The 21,997-nt window shown below is 42.3% G+C and overlaps 1 protein-coding gene across 10 annotated transcripts in view; it reads right to left on the reverse strand.

The window, feature by feature from the left end:
* The window catches only part of PSD3 (pleckstrin and Sec7 domain containing 3), a 616,838-nt gene that overhangs the window by 50,918 nt on the left and 543,923 nt on the right, over positions 1-21,997 (reverse strand). For all 10 annotated transcript variants that reach the window (XM_055566944.1, XM_055566946.1, XM_055566948.1 and 7 more), the window contains one exon: positions 21,148-21,218. In XM_055566944.1, the coding sequence (XP_055422919.1) occupies positions 21,148-21,218 (71 nt within the window). The remainder of the gene's footprint in view (positions 1-21,147; positions 21,219-21,997) is intronic.

The raw sequence follows: 21,997 nt of genomic DNA on the forward strand, positions 1-21,997 counted from the left end.
GCCTGTATGTGCGGGGCGCGAGGAGGGGCCTGGGCCTGTATGCGCGGGGCACGAGGGGGGGCACTCACAGGCCTGGTGGGACTGGAAGCGCCTGGGATGCTTTCTCAGTCAGGCTGACTTCAGGGACACACAGGACGTTTCAAGGACAAATCTGGTGAGTGAACCAGGAAGTTAGGGTCCATCTGTTAATGATCACACAACTGAACTGGAAGAGAGTTAGAGCAGACAGTTAACCATGAGTACCCCTTTGAAAGGGCTTCCTAAGTGGCTCAGAGGTTAAGAATCTGCCTGCAATGCAGGAGATGCAGTTTCAACCCCTGAGTCTGGAAGATTCCTTGGAGGAAAAAATGGTAACACACTCTGGTAATCTTGCCTGGGAAATCCCTTGTATAGAAGAGCATGGACATGTCTATGGGGTCACAAAAGACTTGGACAAGACTTGGCAGCTAAACAACAATAGCCCTTTGAAAAAGCATATAGGATTCTGTGACTCAGTATCTGAAGAAACTTGAAAGGTCTTAACATTTTTAAAAAGAAGAAACATCTCAGCACCTTCCTTACTCCTTGAAAGTGAAAGTCGCTCAGTCATGTCTGACTCTGTGACTGCATGGACTATCCAGTTCATGGAATTCTCCAGGCCAAAATGCTTGAGTGGGTAGCCATTCCCTTCTCCAGGGGATCTTCCCAACCCAGCAATTGAACCCAGGTCTCTGCATTTCAGGCAGATTCTTTACCAGCTGAGCCACCAGGGAAACCCAAGAATACTGGAGTGGGTAGCCTATCCCTTCTCCAGCGGATCTTCCCGACCTAGGGATTGAACTGGGGTCTCCTGCATTGCAGGCGGATTCTTCACCAGCTGAGCTACCAGGGAAGCCCGTCCTTACTCCTTGAGCATTTCTAACTAACACAGTGCCCAGGGTTGCCTCCAGGTTCCTGCAAAAGGCTGCGCTTGGCACTGTCTGTGAGTGTGTGCTGTGTGCCCACCATCACCCACCCGCTACCCCTCAGTGCAGAGCCCTGGAAAGCAAGTTAGTGTCGAATTCGTGTTTCCCGCTATGACTTTCACACGACTGGTGTGGGTATAATATTTACTGCAAGGAAGGGAGGGAGGAGGGGAGGGAGACAGGGAGAGAAAGGCACTGCCTAGGCCCCCAGGGAGCAAACAGGAGGAGAGGTTTGCGTTCTGAACACATCTCACACTCGAGTGGCTTGGAGAAGGGCACAGCCAACTGATAGGGTAAACGAGTTTCTGTTTGCCAGACCCTCTGAGCGTGTTTTTAAACAAACCTTCAGAGCACAGCCTGTGTGTCCTGGACTCCAGATACCACGTGTTGCCAGTTGCAATGCCTTTCTATGAATTGATAGTCCTAAAAAATTCTGCTTATGTTTGAAATATGCCTTATATAATGGTCACATTGCTCTGCTGAAATGGGTCATTCATCTGACTTATAACTAACAAAAACTCAGATATGATCATATAACACCTCAAAACCCAGTGAACTTTTGTTTCATGCAATTTCCATTGTTTCAGAGAACGAGAGAGGGTTCATACGGCCCCTTCAGGGTGTGAGAGGGCACAGAACCAGCGGTTTCACCAAATAAATAAGTAAAAGTGCCCTGAGCACACAGGAAAGCTTTTTGCTCTCGGGGTCCCAGTCAGGTCGGCCGGCTCCCGGTACCTGGCATCAGTCTGGGGGCCTGGTCTTCAGGGCCTCCTTCTGCCTGGCCCGGGCCCACTCTGCACGTGCCGCCTTACTTCAGACACTGTAGCAAACAACTCCCTTCCCAATCCAAAACGCTTACAAGCAGTTGGAACTAATCTCTCTCTCAAGAAGTCCAAGGAAACAATGGAAGACTTTGTATCAAGAACAGAGAGTTCCCAGTATACCAAGACAGGAAACTAAATTTTTAGTTAACCAACATTTTTTTTACATTTGAAAGACATGCCAATGGCAAATATATTCTGGTCTGAATACCTGTTTTCTAGACTCTAGAGATAAAAGACATTAGAATATTCTCTAGGGACTTTCCTGGTGGTCCAGGGGTTAACAATCTGCCTTGCAATAAAAGAGACACCCAGGTTCAATCCTTGGCTGGGGAACTAAGATCCCACGTGTCACAGAGCAACTAAGTCCACGAACCACAAATACGGAGTCCGGGCACTGAACACAGAGTCCACGCGCTGCGACAAAAGGTTCCACACGAGCCAACGAAGATTCCACGGACCACAGCCAAGACCCGATGCAGCCAAATAAACACTTTTTTTTTTTTTTTTTTTTTTAAAAAAAGAACATTCTCTAGAGCCTGGTATAGAGGATTTCACAGTCAGGTAATTCAGAGCCATGCACTCAGCAGCCACCCACACCCCTCTCTCTTAACCATTCCATCAATCACCTGACTATTTTAAGGATAACATAATTCACTTTTGTCACAACCAGACCTGTAACAAAAATACCATCATAAAGCTTACCAAAAAAGACTTGTAAGAAAAGGACAGACCTAGAGGGGTCAGACACAAAGCCCTTGACTGAAACCCACAGAGATCTTCTGAAGCTGTGTGACAGCAGAGACGCATCTCAGCATTTGACCAGCAGTGACTCACTCCTGGATAACAAAACGGTAGGAAGCTGATACCTGTATGTCGACAAGTGATGGAATTTCCCCACCAAAAATTTAATCACTTTATCATTAACCCACAGCAATTTCAAAATTTCAAAGCATACATAAACTGTTTTATTAAAATGATATTAAGAGTCCTCTGCTGCAAACACTTCATATTCCAATAAAAATAAATAGCTCTCCATCGGGTAATACATTCCCCAAGCCTGGTCTCAGGGGTACTGCAAGTACCATAACCAAACACGGACAGGAGTGCATTTCTGCTCAGCTGGGAAACCACTCGCTTCCCCACAGATGCTGCACTGTGCTCTGCCGAAGAGGAGTTCTAGAAACCGCAGTCCGTTACTCACACAGCGTTTTCCCCTCTTTACCAGTTCACCCATACACTTGGGTTTGCATTGTGTCACTTGCCATTCATTGCATAAAACCTCTATCACTGTAATCCCAAGCTCTTTTGGGGGGTAGACACCAAGTTGGTTTCTCGTTCCTCCAAATATGACGTTTTGTAAATGGTTCTGATGTCACTACTGCAATTTTCTGTGGATTTCCTTTTTGCTTGAAAGTCAGAGGCAAACATGATGAAGTAGGGGGAGGGAGGGGCCAGAATGGGAAGGAGGTGGTCATGAGGCTGGCAGGTGGTGTATAAGCTGGAGAAACAAGACAAGGGCTGGGGACCATGTCAGGAACTGTCCAGGGGACAGAAAGAAAGAAACGGACCTGTTTCACTTGCAAGAGAACAGACACTGGGGATCCAGGATTTGCAGGTCACAGGAAAGGGGGTGTCACGGGGGCATGGAGGGGCGATCAGAGAAGAACCTCCTAAAAGCAGCTGTCTGCACGCTCTCCGCCCATGTCCTCACTCACCCTCTCCGGCTTCCAAGCCCGCCACTCCACTGGAGCTGCCTCGTCAATAACTTCCTCATCGCTGGATTCCAGAGTGACTTTCCGATCCCTACCTTAGGCTACCTGTTTCCAGCCCAGCGTGCTGCTCCAGGCCCTGAGGTCTGGACAGCACCCCCTGCCATCTCTCTCTTCCCGCCACCCCCCACTGTCCCCCAGGGCCGGTCACACTGCCCGGCCCCTCTCATGGTCCCTCCCTCACAGGCACACGTGAAAGGTCTGTGTCCCACCGTTGTCCCCACTTTACAAGCTCTGAGCGACATCACCGCTCTTGTGTATTTTTTTTGGAGGACTCTCCAGACCCCCTCCCGGCCCCTGATCTGCATATCCATAACCGTGTCAGACCGCTGATTTCAGCACCAGGAACTGAACTGCCCAGGCAGCGTTCGTCCCCTTTCTCACAACTCCTACCATAGTTCAAGCTACTCTGGTCTCTGTGACTCCAACACCGCCCCCAACCACACCCCATCTTAGAGCCAGACTGATCGTCCTAAAATATACATCTGATTGTGTCACGCCCCATTAAAAATCCCTGGATACTCCCACACTGCTCCAGGAGAAAAGCTCAGCTCCCAAACACGGCCTTCTGGGACACCTGCAGCTCCCTGGACGCACCACGGTCTCTGACATCTGGGCATCCGTACACGCTCCTCCCTGCCTGAATCCCTCATGTGACTAACCTCTGTGTGTCTTTTCAGGGCAGGTCTAGACATCACTTCCTTCGTGAATCCTTCCATGATCTTCTCTGCTCTTCCTGAGGCTCAGTGAACTCTCCTTCCTCGGCACATTGCCTTCTTTGTAGCACATATTGAATTGCACTGAAGTGGCTTTTCTTTTGCCACTCTTACTTCTTTTATTCATTTTTTGGGATTTTATTTTTATTGGAGGATAAGTGCTTTACAATATTGTGATGGTTTCTGCCATACATCAGCTTGATCAGCCACAGGTAAACACACGTCCCCTCCCTTCTGAACCCCTTTTCCCTCCCAGCCCCCCACCCCTGTAGCTGTCACAGAGTACCAGGTTGAGCTCCTTATGTCACACAGCAAATTCCCACTCACTATCTGTTTACATATGTTTCTATGGTAATATATATGTTTCTGTGGTAATATATATGTTTCTATGCCATTCTCTTTGTAGCACTTTTTACAATAGCTAGGACATGGAAGCAACCTAGATGTCCCATCAACAGAAGAATGGCTACAGAAACTGTGGTACATATACCCAATGGAATATCTGCTGCTGCTAAGTCGCTTCAGTCATATCCGACTCTTTGTGACCCCATAGACGGCAGCCCACCAGGCTCCCCATCCCTGGGATTTTCCAGGCAAGAACACTGGGGTGGGTTGCCATTTCCTTCTCCAATGCATGAAAGTGAAAAGTGAAAGTGAAGTCGCTCAGTCGTGTCCGACTCCTAGCGACCCCATGGACTGCAGCCTACCAGGCCCCTCCGTCCATGGGATTTTCCAGGCAAGAGTACTGGAGTGGGGTGCCATTGCCTTCTCCGAATGGAAGATCACTCAGCTATAAAAAAGAACACATTTGAGTCAGCCCTAATGAGGTGGATGAACCTAGAGCCTATTATAGTGAAATAAGTCAGAAAGACAAAGACAAATATCATATATTAATGCATTTATATGGAATCTAGAAAGATGATAGTGATGAACTTATCTGCAGGGCGGAGGTGGAGACGCAGACATAGAGAACAGACTTTTGGACACAGTGCGGGGAGGAGAGGGTGGGACGAATTGAGAGAAGAGTATGAAATGGCTTTTTATTTGCTGACCTTTTCAGACAGAGTGTAAGCTCCTCTAGAGGGCTATTTGCTCTCAGGCATGCGTGCAGCGCACAGCGTTCTAGAAGACTACGGCAGTCCCGGCCTAAAGATGCATGCACTGCTGGTTGGCTTCCTGTGAGGTCTGAGTCAGGATGACAGCTTGTCAACCTAAGTTCAGCTGATAACAGACGCCTGACTTTTAAGTGCCGATCTGGGAATCATGAAATGATTGAAATGCTGACATTTCTATGATTGTTCATGTTTCCTGGTAACAAAAAGGAAGACTATCTGAAAGTGGGTCTGAATTAGAAAATCTTACAAGGTTAGTTACACTAAGTATGGAAGGTAATTAGAGACAGCCTCACATTCCAACAGAGGAGAGGTGGCATCAGGCAAGTGCCATGACGGACAGAGGAGAATCACTGATCCTGATCAGAGCCCGAAGCTGCCTTCAGAAAGAAGCTCCTGCGTACTTGCTGTGTGTTAGCCAAGAGTTAGGGGCTCTCTAATGGCTCAAGTGGTAAGGAATCGGCCTGCCAATGCAGAAACATAGGTTTGATCCCTGGTTGGGGAAGATCCCCTGGAGGACGAAATGGCAACCCACTCCAGTATTCTTGCCTGGAGAATCCCATGGACAGAGGAGTCTCATGGGCTACAGTCCATGAAGTTGCAAAGAGTCAGACATGTTTTAGCAACTAAATGATAACAAGAAGCCAGAAGTTAGTGGAATCTGGTTGACGTGGTAAAGGGTAACAAAAAGTTCTCCAAAATCACTTGTTTTAAAATTCTAGTAGTTAGAAAAGACATACAATAGAGCTATGCGTTTATATAAGAATTGCTGGTTGTTCAGTCGCCAAGTCATGTCCGACTCTTTGTAACCCCATGGACTGCAACACGACAGGCCTCCCTGTCCCCTACCATCTCTCAGAGTTTGCCCAAGTTCACATCCATTGAATGGGTGATGCCATCCAACCATCTCATCCTCTGTCATCCCCTTCTTCTTCTGTCTTCAATCTTTCCCATCATCAGGGTCTCTTCCAATGAGTCAGCTTATACAAGAAGAGTCTAATGGAAAAAACATTAGCATGGTTCCGACCACTCTTCAGAAGCCTGAGGAGGCAAACCAACCTCTGAGCCTCAGCATCTTAATAAAAAAAATGGAGACAATATCCTCCTATAAACTGGTAGGGCTCAAATATAAAAAGTATCCCCAAAACTACATCATACTAACAAATCCATGTTATTTCTGGCTGAATGGTCACTACAGTAAGTGGGCTCAATAAGCCTGCCAGTTCCTTCCTGCATCGATGAGGCGGGATGCTGTGATTTGGGATGACTGTTCCCTTAGATATTATATACAAAGCTGCTGCTGCTGCTAAGTCGCTTCAGTTGTGTCCGACTCTGTGTGACCCCATAGACAGCAGCCCACCAGGCTCCCCCATCCCTGGGATTCTCCAGGCAAGAACACTGGAGTGGGTTTCCATTTCCTTCTCCAATGCATGAAAGTGAAAAGTGAAAGCGAAGTCGCTCAGTCGTGTCCAACTCTTAGGGACCCCATGGACTGCAGCCTACCAGGCTCCTCCGTCCATGAGATTCTCCAGGCAAGAGTACTGGAGAGGGGTGCCATTGCCTTCTCCGATATACAAAGCAGTGCCCTGTAAAGATGTGTGTGTGTGTGTGTGTGTCTTTGTGTGTTCAGGGGGCATGCAACAGAGAGAGTTGTAAGCAAACAGGCAGGGATATGCACCTTAGAGGCATGATATCTTTGTTACATCTTTGGTTTTCAAAAGAGTCATCGAAAACCTTCATGATGAACCTGTTTGTGCTGGGAGGGGAGGAGGGGAAGCCTGGCTGAGTGGGGGTGGAGAGGCTTGGAGCATCTGCCTGGTGTAGGCTCAGCTGTGCCTGGTTTTCCTTCTGGTGACTGTGGGTTTTTTTTTTTTTTGGTGGTAGTGATTTTTACTACTATTCTCACTCTTAATGAGGAAATACTAATTGGGTAAAAATCATTAGGTTATTTCTTTTTTTTTTCTTTTTTACATATTTATTTATTTTGGGCTGTATAGGGCCTCAGTTGCAGCATGAGGGATCTTTCATTGCAGCTGCCCCCCAGCACGTGGGATCTTAGTTCTCCGACCAGGGATTGAACCCGCCTCCCCTGCCTTGGGAGGCAGATTCTTAACCATTGGACCACTAGGGAGGTCCCTAGGCTATTTCTTAGCTGAGCAATCTTAAAAAGCTATCTTGAAAAGATGAGCAATTGATAATGGAATGGGACCCCAAGCCGCCCACCCTGCAGTGGCAGAGGCGATGTGTGTACGTGTGGGGTGTATGTGCTCAGAGCGAAAGCAGGGTGGGCTTTGGTGTCTTCAGGAGACTTATTTGACTCCTTTAGTTAGGGGAGCAGAGGCCCTGCTTCCTTTGTCTCACAGCGCTGTCCCCTCTTTTAGGAGCCAAGCTCTGGCAGCCACGGTGGGTGGGGGCCCAGGTGCAGCAGCTGCCCACCTGGAGAACACGGGAGGCGCGGGGAGGAGTACCTGGGAACCTCTGGACGGGAAGCTCTGATGCTGAGAATCTGATCTGGGCAAGCAGGGCGTGGAAAAAGAGGATGGCGGTAGAATGTGTGTGCTGGCGAGGCCCTGGAGAACATGCTCCATCCGATTATCTTCATCCCACCCACCTGGCACGGCCCGACCCCGACCCAGGCTGAGCGAGACTCTGCCACGCTGAACTGAACCAGTCTGGGGCTGGAGGAAAAGTATGCCTTTTTTTCATAATCCTTCATCCAGATTACAGAGAAGTGGCTACAGGAGCTAAGGAGAGGAAGGGGTGAGCGGTCTTCTCAGCTGTACTTGAATCCCAGGAGGTTACATGGGAGAGCACCATGCCTCCTGGGAGCACAGTCACCCAGCGGGTCCTGCGAGGGAGACTGGCTGGCACACAGCGGGACGCTGTCTGGATCCTTTGGGGGCCTGGGTGTGGGGGAGGGCAGCACACACTCACCCTCAGAGGGTCTGACATTCTTCTGGGGAAGAAAACTGCTTCTTTGGTAAAATAGTTCATGAACTGAACTGTGACACCATTTATTTCACTTTCATGATTCACTAGCTACTTGAAACATAATTTTTCATCATATTTCTACTCCTGGCTACCCTCTGTCCAGCCTGTAAAACAAATGTCAAAAGCTGTTTTGGGATCACCCTACTGGTCCTGTGGTTAAGATTCTGCCTTCCAGTGCAGGGGCTGGAGGTATGATTCCTGGGTGGGTGAGCTAAGATCCTACATGCCTTGAGGTCAAAGAACCAAAACATAAAGCAGGAGTAATACTGAAACAAATTCAATAAAGACTTTAAAAATGGTTCATGTGAGAGAGTCAGTTCCTAGGCAGGTTGATAGGGAGTCTAGGGATCCCCAAGGAGAGAGGGGTCTGGAATTCTCAAGGAGGAAGAAAGGACAAACTTTTTTTCTTTCTCCACATTCCTTAGGATTATATAACAATAATGTATCTTGCCTAAGGACAGTCTCTGGATTAAACCTTCTGTTATCTTAAAATGTAAATTATGGGAGCAGGTCTGATGAGGTCTTTACAACCTCCAGATATTCTTTGGATTATATAACTTCATTGTTAACACTAGCAAGGGGGTACTCTTTCTGCCCCCTTCTGATGCCTATGTCAGAAGCTTTCTCTGTCTCCTTTATACTTTAATACAACTTTATTACACAAAAGCTCTGAGCGATCAAGCCTCGTCTCTGGCCCTGGATTGAATTCTTCTCCTCCGGGGGCCAAGAATCCCGGTGTATTAGCGTGATTCAACAACAACCTTTCACATGTTTAAAAAGACATCTTAAAAAAGCTGTTTTTGCCATTCTCTGACCACGCCAAGTCTCCCAAAACTGTTATTTCCCTTTCACTGGTTAAAAATGCACCCCACCCCACCACCACCTTTTTCTTTAACCTTGCCTGCCTGGCATATGCTTGATCATCACTGAGATATGGTGGGCTCAAGGTGTGTTAACTCCTCAGGGAGGCACTCTCTGACCTTTGCAAGCGTGATCAGGGGCCTTACTCGGTGAGACTCTGCATCCCTCTATTAGTTTATACACTGTTTGAAGGTGAAGCTTCAGTTTCCCTGTTCCTTGTCTCGCTCTGTGGGTTCTCTGTGGCAGAGACTGTATCTTCGTCATCCTGGAAGCCCAGCATTCAGCAGAGTACCAAGCTCTAAATGGCTCTGTGAAGACATAACCCCCAAACTGTACAAACCCCCAGTTACCCTGCAACGATATAACTTTCTTTCTGTGCAGCATCTGCCGCCCCGTGCTAGCAGGTCAGGACTCCAGCAAGGTTAAGGATTAGCCAGCAAAGCTCTGGGGACAGAGATGAGACGACTGCTATGCTGAGACTTTAAACACTTGATGAGCTAGGCTCCAGGCTCTGTGCAAAGCTCTGGGGACAGAGATGAGACGACTGCTATGCTGAGACTTTAAACACTTGATGAGCTAGGTTCCAGGCTCTGCGCAAAGCTCTGGGGACAGAGATTAGACGACTGCTATGCTGAGACTTTAAACACTTGATGAGCTAGGCTCCAGGCTCTGCGCAAAGCTCTGGGGACAGAGATTAGACGACTGTTATGCTGAGACTTTAAACACTTGATGAGCTAGGCTCTAGGCTCTGCACAAAGCTCTGGGAACAGACATTAGACGACTGCTATGCTGAGACTTTAAACACCTGTCACTTTTTTTAGCCCCTCCTTTTCTTTCAAAGAGCACTCACAACAATAAGAAGGGAGTTTGGCCTGGATATAGGACAGGGTGCCCTTTCTCAGGCTACTCTCCATCCGAGCCAGAGTAGCAGCCTGAGAGGTGACCGCAGCACGACCTGCACGCTCCTGAACAAATGCATCATTTCCTCTGGGTCCCATTTTTCACTTTACAAGAGGAATCTCACCCAGTTTTCCCTAAGTGCCCATCTGCCCACTCCAGAGGTACCATAAATATGGAGGTGCAATCTAATTTTGTAGCTTTAATCCAATTGATGTTGACACTTCAGAATTCACAAAGTCAGTTCCTTGTCAACATGTAGCCCTTTCTATTTGATGTCTGGACGAGTCAAACAATTCAATTCCCTTATCCAAGGGAGAGGACAACGAGAAAGGCAGAGCTATTGACTTGGAAACAACTTCTCTCTGTGCATCACCTCTGTCAAAGGCAAGAATGTTTTTCTCGCTTCCCAGGCTCACCCTGGGATGGAGTGGGCGGAAATCCTGTGACTAGGTATTCAATGAAATGATTTTGCCAAAGACAACTTGGCCCCTCATAGAGGTTTTAGAGAAAATGACAAAGTAAGCCAAGAGAATAGGATTGATGCTGGGGAAACAGCTGTGATATGTGAAATTTAATTTCAAAGGGCTGTTCCCTGCAGACACAAATCTAGCTGAAAGGATCAGTGTGGGCCCAGTGTGTATACACATGGTGCTTTGGCAAAGGCCAAAGCAGCTGACTTATAAATAGAAGCTGTGCGGGCTCCATAGGGAAATGAAGACAAAGATGTCCGGCCACCTAAGAACATGAATAATCACCTAACATCAGAGTCTCCATTCCTCCAGTTGTTTGATCCCTCAAAATAATGTGTACATTTCAGAAGGATGTCCCAGATCACTTTCTTTACAATCTTTGGGTTTCAGCTGTCTCCATACCTATCTCTGCAAGGGAACTTAACCACGAAAAGAGCTCTAGTCCACGGTGAAGTATCCCATAGTCTAATATTCCTTACCTAACCTATCCCAAAAGGAAGAAAACAAAAGGTTTTGTTAACATTAGACATAGTTCTCAATCTAGACATTGGATTAAAAGTGCCCGTAGAAGAGAATTATAACAGTGCTCCTTACAAAGCTGCTCTGGTGGTATGTAAAATGTTGATATAGGATAGTCAAGGTCCTTTTAAATGTTGATCTGGGTGACTCCTAAGAAAGAGAGGTCTGAACAAAGAATAATGCTTTCAATTTTAGTATATAGGTCATTATGATAACATTTTGAAATGTTTAAAATGAAAATAAATCACATATGTCCCCTCCCAACACTTCTGTTTCCATCTCAAGCAGGTTATTATCTCAATGGTGCAAATGTGGATGCCCTCACATAGGCTGCCACCCAACTCAGTACTGCCGACATGATTTCAAGTGTATTTTCTTCCCCAGTGAAACACAAGTGTGGAAAGGCAGCTTTGGAGTGTGGCAAGTGTGTAAGGGCATGTGTTTGTGCACCGAAAACAAAAAGCCTAAAACAAATGAGGCCTTTACGTTTAAATATCCAAATGCTAATAATTATTGCAGTGAGGAAAGGCTGTGGTGGGACAGATATTGTCAGAAATTACTTTGAGAGAGGAAGCTGTTAAGTATTCCTTGAAGTTAATTTAGCAATAGGTTTCAATAATCTCAAACAGTTCCCACTCTGTCCCTGTGACCAATGATACTTCTGAGAATCTATTTTTAAGAAATAAACAGAGATGTGCACAGTATATCATTTATAACTGTAAAAAGCTGAAATGAGGGTATGTTTGAAAATAGGAAAAATTAAATTATGATAAACCTATTTAATGGAAAATACTGTTAGCAATTAAAAATGAATGTTTTTGCAAATTCTGTAAAGAGGAAAAATTAAAACCATTTGACTTTTTATTTCATAGTCATCAGATACTAGACTAACCAAAAAATAAGCTTCGGAAGAACTTTTAATTTTAAAATGTTTCTGTTAATAAGAAGAGTAAAAGAAAAAGTAAATCATTGTCCAAGGATTGTCAAAATGTCTAATCATTTGGAGATTATCTACTCATTGTCCAGGCCCAATCAAAGGAACAAAATAAATCTCCAGAAACTGACCGTAAAAAATAGAGGTATATAGTGTATCTGATAAAAAATTAAAAACAACCGTCATAAAGAGTCTCAATTGGCTCAAGAAAATGATGCAAGAACAAAATGAGAATATCAACAAAGAAAATATTTGAAAATCTAAAACAGAAATTTTGAGACTAAAGCATACAATGACACACGGAAAAATTCACCAGAATCATTCATCAGCAGACTTATACACAGAAGAAAGAATCAGTAACTGAAGACAGAAAAATTGGAATTATGCAGTCAGAGGAACAAATGGGAAAAAAATTCATAAAAGAGTAAAAGCAGCCTAAGAGATGTACAGGACACTATCAACTGGACAAAATACCTATTAGCAGAGTCCCAGAAGGAGGAGAGAGAAACTAACCGGTAGAGAGCTTACTGAAAGAAACAGTGGCCAAATACTTAACAAATCTCAGGAGGAAAACGGACATCCAGATCCAAGAAGTCCAATAGTCTCAAATTAAGATACCCTCACCCACAGATTTACACAAAGACACATCACAATCAAACTGTCAAGGAAAAAGTGAAGACAGATTTTCAAATCAGCAAGAAAAGAGAGACTTGTCATATTCAAGGGAATTTCTTAAGAAGGTCATAGGACTGCTCAGCAGACACCCTGCAGACTGGCAGAGGCGAGCAGGAGGACAGATTCAGAAAGCTGGTGGGTGGAGACGGAAAGCCTGTAAACCAAGAACACGGTACCCAGCAAATGACTCCTTTAAAAGTGAAAGACAGATGAAGAATTTCCCAGGTAAGCAAAACCTGCTAGATCTGACTTACAGAGAGTGTAATGGAAACAAGAAACTTTGAAATGAAAGGAAACGAAACAGCAGCACTGGGAATAGAAGAGAAAGAAGACGAAGTCTAAATCTCACCGGTAACGGTAGATACACAGAGACAGGCTAATGAAACGCTGCAGGAGCAGGGAGCAAACCAGAGCTAACTGTAGCACGGAAGCCAAAATAGGAACGTATAAGAGCAGCTGTAAAGACACAGCTTGCTAGTACGTACACAATGTAAAAAGAAACAAATCCTCACACCAAGATAAATTATGTGTGAGGACGGAAAAGTAAAAGTGTAGAGTGCTTATATGTGGTTAAAGTTAAGTTGTTATCAGCTTAAAAAGGATGACTTAGAACTATAACCATGCTACGTAAGACTCATGGTAACCACAAAGACAGTACCAATGGATGACACGCGAAAGGTGAGAAAGCAATCAAATTATGCCTTTATAAAATATCGACAAAACACAAAGGGAGAGAATAACAAAGGAAAAGTGTCAAAAAAGCCACAAAAGAGAAAACAATTTACAAAATTCTAATAGTAAGTACTTCTGCATCAATAATTACCTTAACTGTAAATGAACTGAATTCCCTGACCAATACAGAGTCTCTGAATGGATTAAAAAAAAAAGACCCAATTGTTTGCTGTAAGACTCACTTTATGCTCAAAGGTACATACAGGCAGAGAATTAAGGATATCCTGGAAAAGGATATTCACGTACAATGTAACCAAAAGATAGCCATACTTACTAGAGACAAAACTGCAAAAAAAGACAAAGAAGGTTATTATATAATGATAAAAGGATCAAATCACCAGGAAGCTGTAATAATTAAAAGTACACATATACCTAATACCAGAACACACAAATATATGAAGCATATATGGACAGAACTGAAGGGAGAAAATGATAGCAATACAATAATATTAGGGAATTTCAATACAACCCTCTCAATAATAGGCAGAAAATCCAAACATAAGATGAGTAAGGACACAAAGAATAAAATAAACACTGTAGACAAAATGGACCTCAAAGACAGATGAAGATCACTCCATCCAAGAGCAGCAGAATATGCGTTCTTCCAAAGTGCACACAGCACATTCTCCAGACAGATTACGTGTTAGCTTATAAAACAAGTCTCAACAAATTGAAGACACCTGACATCATACCAAGTGTGTTCTAATCACAACAGGACAAAACTAGAAATTAATAGTTGAAAGAAAACAGCACAATTACAAGTATGTGGAAATTAAACAATATATTCTTGAATAATCAATGGGTCAAAAAAGAAATCGTAAGAGAAATCAGAAAATATCTTGAGACAAAGGTAAATGAAAATACAACATAACAAAATTTATGAGATTATAGTACAAGCAACTTTATAGATAAAAAAAACAAACAACCTAACTTTACATGTCAAGAAATTAAAAAAGAACAAACTAAGCCCAAATTAGTAGAAGGAAGGAAACATTAAGATTAGGGCAAAAGATCAGGCCACCCAGGTCCCACAGCCTTGAGATCCAGCCCCACCCCCAGCAGGCTGACGTTATCCCCAGGACCACCTCTGAGCCCTTCAGCCAGCTGCACTGGGGACTGGCCACACAAACCAGCAGTTAGGGAGCCACCACAGAAGGCAGGGCTGACAGCCAACCAGGCCAGGGGTAGCCCTGCTTTCCAGTCCACCCACAGTACCCGACTCTGCGACTAAAGAAGGGCCCAACAGCTCACAGAGCGGGTACCCCTAGAGCACACAGCTCTCATGACGAGAGGCACATGCTGCTGAGCCCCAGAGAACATCTTCTAAATAAGGCCCTTCTCCAAGATTAAGAAGTGTAACTAACCTACCTAAACACATCAAGAAACATCATAATTAAAATGGCAAGGATGAAAGGTAAAGGGAAATTCTTAAAATCAGAGAGAGACAAGCCACCAGTTATGTATCAAGGAACTCCCATAAGACTATCAGCTGATTTTACATCAGAAACTTTGCAGGCCAGAAGGAAGTGGCATGATATAATTAAAGTAATGAAGGGGGAAAAAGAGAACACCCTACAACCAAGAATATTTTAGGGTGTCATTTAGATTTGAAGGAGAGATGAAGAGTTTTACAGACAAGTAAAGTTAAACAGCTCATCACCACTTAATTGGCTTTAAATCACAGAGAGATTTTTAAACTGAAAAAGAAAACACTACAACTAGAAATATGAGCCTTATGAAAGGAAAATTCTCATTGGTAAAAGCAAACATATAGTAAAGGTAGTAGATCAAACAGTTATAAAACTAGCAGGAACGCTAAAAGAAAACGTAGTAAAATCATCTATATCCACAGTAAGTAGTTAAGGGATTCAAACACGAAAAGATGTAAAATGATGTTTAAAACATTAAATGTGGTGAGAGGTGACTAAAACTGCAGGTTTGTTGGAATATATTCAAACTTCAGTTCAGTTTAGTTCAGTCGCTCAGTCGTGTCTGACTCTTTGCGACCCCATGAATCGCAGCACGCCAGGCCTCCCTGTCCCTCACCAACTCCCGGAGTTCACTCAGACTCACGTCCATCGAGTCAGTGATGCCATCCAGCCATCTCATCCTCTGTCGTCCCGTTCTCCTCCTGCCCCCAATCTCTCCCAGTAAACTTAAGTGATCATTAATTTAAAATAAACATACACACACACACACACACAAATACACATGTTTTATATGACCTTCATGGTAACTGCAAGGCAGACATCTGTAACAGATACATGCACACAAAAAAGAAATGACGCTAAACATAACACAAAGGTAGTCAACAAATCACAAGGGAAGAAAGCAAAAGAAGAAAAAGGAACAAAAAAGAACTACAAAAGATCTCTGAAGCAATAGTATCTGATAAGGAGTTAATATCCTAAATATATAAAGATTCCATATAACCCAACATCAAAACAAAATAAAACAACAAACTGATTGAATTAGGGGCAAAGGTTTAAAGAGACATTTTCCAAAGAAGATATACAGATGGCCAACAGATGGATGAGAAGACGCTCAGCGTCACTAATCATCACGGAAATGCGCATCCAGATCACAATGAGACATCACTCATGCCTGTCAGAATGGCTGTAATCCAAACGACAGCAAATATGTGCTGGCAAGGGTGTGGAGATGGCATCCCCGGGCCCTGTTAGTGGGAATGTAAACTGGCGCAGCCACTATGAAAAGCAGTACAGACATTCCTCCAAAGTTAAAAATTAGAACTATCATAAAGATCTGGCAAGTCCATTTCTGGGTAATTTTCTGATGAAAACAAAAAGGCTATTTTAAAATGATTCATGCACTTCTGGGTTCACTGTAGCATTATTTACAATACGTAAGACATGAAAACAACCTAAATGTGCAGATGAATGTGGTGTATATAAAAACATACATAACAGAATATTACTAAGCAGTAGAAAAGAATGAAATCTTGCCATTTGTGGTAATATGGAGGGACCTAGAGGCTATTATGCTAACTGAAATATTTCAGAAAAAGACAAATGATTTCACTTGTATGTACAGTCTAAAAAACAAAACCAACAAAGAAACCAAAGCAGAAAGAGAGTCCCAGAGGCAGCAGACAAACCAGTGGTTGCCAGAGGGAGAAAGCGTGGAGGGGAGATTAAGAGGGTAACATTTCCGTTACCAAATAAACGAGTCACGAAGATGAAATGTACAGCAAGGGGAATACAGTCAGTAAGATGGAAAACCTTTATAGGGTGACAGAAACTAGACATGTTGTGGTGCTCGTTTTATAATTCACAGGAAGTACCAACTCACTATGTTGAACACTAGAAACTAACATAGTGCTGTAGGTCAACAATATTTAAATAAAGCAAACAAGCAAAAGAAAAATAGTAAGTGGGAGAGCTGCAAAAAAAAAAATCAGGATAGCAACCAATATTTGTCAAAGTTGCTCAGAGCCCTTTCTATAAAACGTTGGTGCCAAACACGATGACACAGATACAATCATTAGGGAGTTTCCATAGCTCCACTGCAGCCCTTGTTACCAAGGGCACTTTATACATAAAGGGTTCATCTCAACATAACATCAAAACAATAATAAACATCTTGCACCACAGAATGAAATCCTGAAGACATAATAAGCTGGGATACTAGTCACTAGGCTAATTTTTGCTAAATATTTCAAGTTTGGCATAAAGTAGAACTATATTTTCAAAACATGCATTTGAGATAACTTGTCTTAAAAACAAAAACCTATCTTTTTGTGTTAAAATAAAAACATTAAATAGTGGTAATTTTTATTGATTTACAAATAATGTCTTAGATGTGAAAATACTAATTTTAGTATCATACTTCAAGTGTGTCCATCTTAACGAAGTTGTCTTAAAGACATTTTTGCAAAAGAAGAGTAAATCTTCAAAATACCAGCAGCTAAATAAAATTCATTTCCCTCAAAAAAGAGATTACTACAGAAATAAATGAAATAGAGACTAGAAAACAGAAGGGAAAAAAAAAAATCAATGAAATTAAGAGGTTTTTTTTTTTTAATTGAAATAACATTAAAAATGACAATCCTTTAGCTAGACTATTAAAAAAAGAGAGAAGACACGAATAAATAAGAAATGAAAAATGAGACATTACAAGTAGCATCAGAGAAACAAAAACTCAAGAAACAACTATGAACAATTACATACCAACAAACTGGACAATCTAGAAGAAATGGATAAATCCCTAAAACACATGATTCGCCAAAACTGAATCATGAACAAATAAAAATCAGGATGGAACCATAACAGCATGTAGATTTAATCAGTAATCAAAAGCCTGCCAACAAAGAAAAGTCTAGGACCATTCAGCTTCACAATAAATTCTATCCAACTTTTAAAATGGAACCAATTTAAATTAAAACCAATCTTCTTCAAATTCTTCAAAAAATATTTAAGCAGAGAGAAACTTCTAAAATCATTTCATGAGGCCGGCATATAAAAACCAGAAAATGATACTACAAGAAAAGAAAACTAGAAGTCAATATCCCTAATGAATATAAATTCAAAAATTATCAACAAAATACCAGCAAACCCAATCCAACATCATATTATGAGAGACGCATACATCATGACCAAGTGGGATTTACCCCTGGAATGCAAGGATGCTCCAACTTATGAAAATCAATTAGTGTGATAAATCACACTGACATAATAAACGTTCAAATCTCATGATAATCTCCATAGACAGAGAACAAGCATTTAATAAAAATTCAACAACCTTTCACATGGTAAAAAACATTCAACAAACTAGGAATAAAAGTAAATTACCTCACTATGATAAAGACCATATATAAAAAGTCCACAGCTAACATCATATTTGAAATGGCAAAAAACTGAAGGCTTTTCCTCTAATCAAAGAAAAAGACAAAAATGCCCACTCTTGGCACTTCTATTTAATACAGCCATCACCATCAGAGAAGAAAAAAACCTAAAGGCATCCAGATTGGAAAGGAAAAAGTAAAATTATCTTTGTTTACAGATCCCATGACTTTAAATACAGAAAACTCTAAAGATTCTACAAAAGAACTGTTAGAAATAAGAAATGAATTCAGTGAAGTTGTAGGATACAAAAATAAATTGTACTTCGGTAAACTAACAATGAACAATGTGAAAAGGAAGTTAAGAAAACAATTCCATTTGTAACAGCATCAGAAACAATAAAATACTTTAGGAATAAACATAATGAAGGAAGTGAAAACCTTATACAATAAAAGATACAAACATTGTTGAGAGAATATAAAGACAAAAATAAATGGAAAGACATCCCATGTTCATGGATTGGGAGACTGAATATTGTCAAAATGCCTATACTATCCAAAGTCATCTACAGATTCAATGCAATCCTTATCAAAATGCCAATGGTAGTTTTTGAAGAAACTGAAAAATTTACATTAACATTGATATGGAGCTATAAAGGATCCTAAATACTCAGTCTTGAGAAAGAACAACAAATTTAGAATCCTCATACTCCCTGACTTCAAAATATATTACAAAGCTATAATAATAAAAAACTACAGTAGTGGTATAAAGACAACACGTGGACCACCGTAACAGAATAGAGAGCCCAGAATAGAGAGCCCAGAAACAATGGCATCAACTGATCTTCCAAAGGGTCCCAAAAGCACACCAAGGAGAAAAGAGAGTCTATTCAACAAATAATATCAGGAAAACTGGGTATTCATGTGAAAAGAATGCAAGTTCATCCTTAACATACACCACACACAACAGGGAACTCATCATGAACTTAAATGCTTAATACCTTCTGAAACTCCTGGAAGACAACACAGAGGAAAAGTTTCTTGGCATTGATATTGGCAATGATTTCTGGTATATGACACCAAAACATCAGGCAACAAAAGCAAAAATAGGGAAAAGGGACACGTAAAACTAAAACCTTCTGCACAACTAACCCTAACCCTAAAGCCTAAACCCTAACCCTAAGCCCAACCCTAACCTTAATTAGGGAAACAAAAGAGAGAATGAAAAGGCCACCTTTGGAATGGGAGAAAATGCCTGAAAAACATATATGATAAGGAATTAATGTTCAAAATATGTAAGGAATTCCTACAATTCAATAACAAAAAACCAAATGACCCGATTAAAAAATGGTCAAAGGATCTGAACAGACAACACATATATAGTCAACAGAGATATGAAAAAAATGCTCAACCCCACTAATCATTAGGATTAGGGTAAATCACAATCAAGTATCCTTTCACACTTGTCAGGATAGCCATTGTTAAACAAAATGTTTTAAAAATAACACATGTTGAAATGCATGTGGAGAAACTGTAACTCCTGGGCATCGATGGTGTAAATTTAAAATGGTTCAACTGCTATGGAAAACAGCACAGAGGTTCCTAGAAAAATTTAAAGTAGGAGGACCATCCGACCCAGAAATTGCACTTCTGGGAACTGAAACCAGGATCTCAAAGAGTCATCTGTACACCATGTTCTCTGAAGCACTGTTCACAGTAACCAAGAGGTGGACACAACATAAACGCCCATGGACGAATGTACAGAAAAAGAAGAGGAAGTAAACAACGGAACGCTGCTCAGTCGCAAAAAAGAGGAAAATCCCGTCACATGCTGGCTGAACATTTTGGACGTTATGTTAGGGGAAATCAGCCAGTCATGGATGAACACAGCTTGGTGCCACTTATGTGAAGCATCTGAGGGAGTCAAACTCACAGAACGGAGAGTAGAACGGTGGCTGCTGGGGCCGTTCACTGCTGCTGTTTGTCAGGCAAGATGGGAAATGTCTAGAGACCTACTGCACAACACGGTGCTTGTAAAGTTAAGAACACTGCACTATTAACTTAAAATTTTATTGAGGGAGATCTCATGTTATGTTTTTTTAAATCACATTAAAAAGAAAAAAATCTTTCCTAACAGTCACCACCGAGGGCAGTGTGTCACACTTCCGAGCCTCCCTTCACTGCGGAGCTCGAGTCCGGCTGGGCCCTGGGAGGGGATGCACCTTCTCCGGGTCAAGACTCGACTTCCCCACCTCCACACACAGAACTAGGGAGGAGGGGCTCCAGGCACTACCCTGCAGAGGCCAGAACATGCCAACTGGATACCAAACTAGCTTCCAGATCTGGGGACTAGAAGAAAGGATCCTGCCAGGAAATGGTCTGATCAAACACTTACCCAGGTAACTAAAATACACTTGCATTGTTAAATATCAGGGCTTGAATGAAAATGTGTTTCTAGATTTAGGTAGGATCCAAACAAAGATAAATAACTAAATAGGGATGTAAGAGATATAACTTCACATTATAAATATCCATTGAAACAAGTGTTACCACAACCTGTACCCGAACAGACAATATGAAGTCTAACATATCAACTTATATTCATAATTTCTAATTGAATGTAATTAGAACACAGCTCATCCATTCCCATATAGACATGTATATAATCTTTTATATTTATAAAATGTAATATATACACATATATAAATAAATAATTTCCAAAACAACTTTTTTCACTAGAAACAAACAAAAAAAATCTATAAAACAGTTTAGACATCAATTAAATAGTCTTTCTGTTTGATGTGGCCTCTTTGTACAAACTGAGTATTTTCTGGGTAGCTTGTCTAATTATCACTCCATAAAGTTTTGTGGGCTTCATTTCTTGTGTATCTACTTTTACCTTTTGCAGGTAAAGCACTGTTCCCTTTAGTACAGCATAAAATGTCTTCCATCCTCGCTTGCCTCTTGGAGCTAGAAAAGGAAAACAAATGGGAAAATTTAATTTGACAGAAATTTGCATTTTAGAAAGAGAACCTGAAAGGTCAATGGTAACTGTTCTCCAATGCCCCTGGTTTATTTGCTACCAAGACTAACATGGCTCAGCGGTGAAGAATTCGCCTGCAGTGCAGGCTGCAGGAGACTCGGGTTTGATCTCTGGGTTGGGAAGATCCCCTGAGGAAGGAGATGGCAACCCACTTCAGTATTCTTGCCTGGAAAATTCCACAGACAGAGGAGCCTGTAGGGCTGCAGTCCATAGCGTCCCAAAGAGCCAGACATGACTGAAGCGACTTAGCGTCCATGCACGAAACTAATAACAACTAAAATTTTCTTGAGCCTCACTGTGTAACAGGCAGTATTATCTCATTGAATCCTCACAATAGCCCTGTGAGGTAGGTAGTATTACTCTTGTCTTTCTATGAAACTGAAGCACAGAGAAGGAACCTGCTCATGATCACATGACTAGGAAGAGAAGTAGGAATCTGAACCCAGGCGGTAAGGCTCTGCGGTTCATGCTCTGGTAGAGATAACAATGATTGGAAAAGCAAGTGGCATGTTGGAAGTACATGTTAATCTAAGGGCTCATGAACCAGTGCCTTCATGGCTTCATCACAGTTTCTGAGAGACATAAGAAAAAAGTCTCAGAATACAACAGGACTCCTCTTGGCCTTTCTCCCACACATCCACCAGCCCAACTGTAACTTGAATTATTACTCCTGTGGTAACCTGCAAGACCCTCCAGCAGGTGCTGC

Source organism: Bubalus kerabau, chromosome 2 (genome assembly GCF_029407905.1).
Source record: "Bubalus kerabau isolate K-KA32 ecotype Philippines breed swamp buffalo chromosome 2, PCC_UOA_SB_1v2, whole genome shotgun sequence".
Lineage (NCBI taxonomy): Eukaryota > Metazoa > Chordata > Mammalia > Artiodactyla > Bovidae > Bubalus > Bubalus kerabau.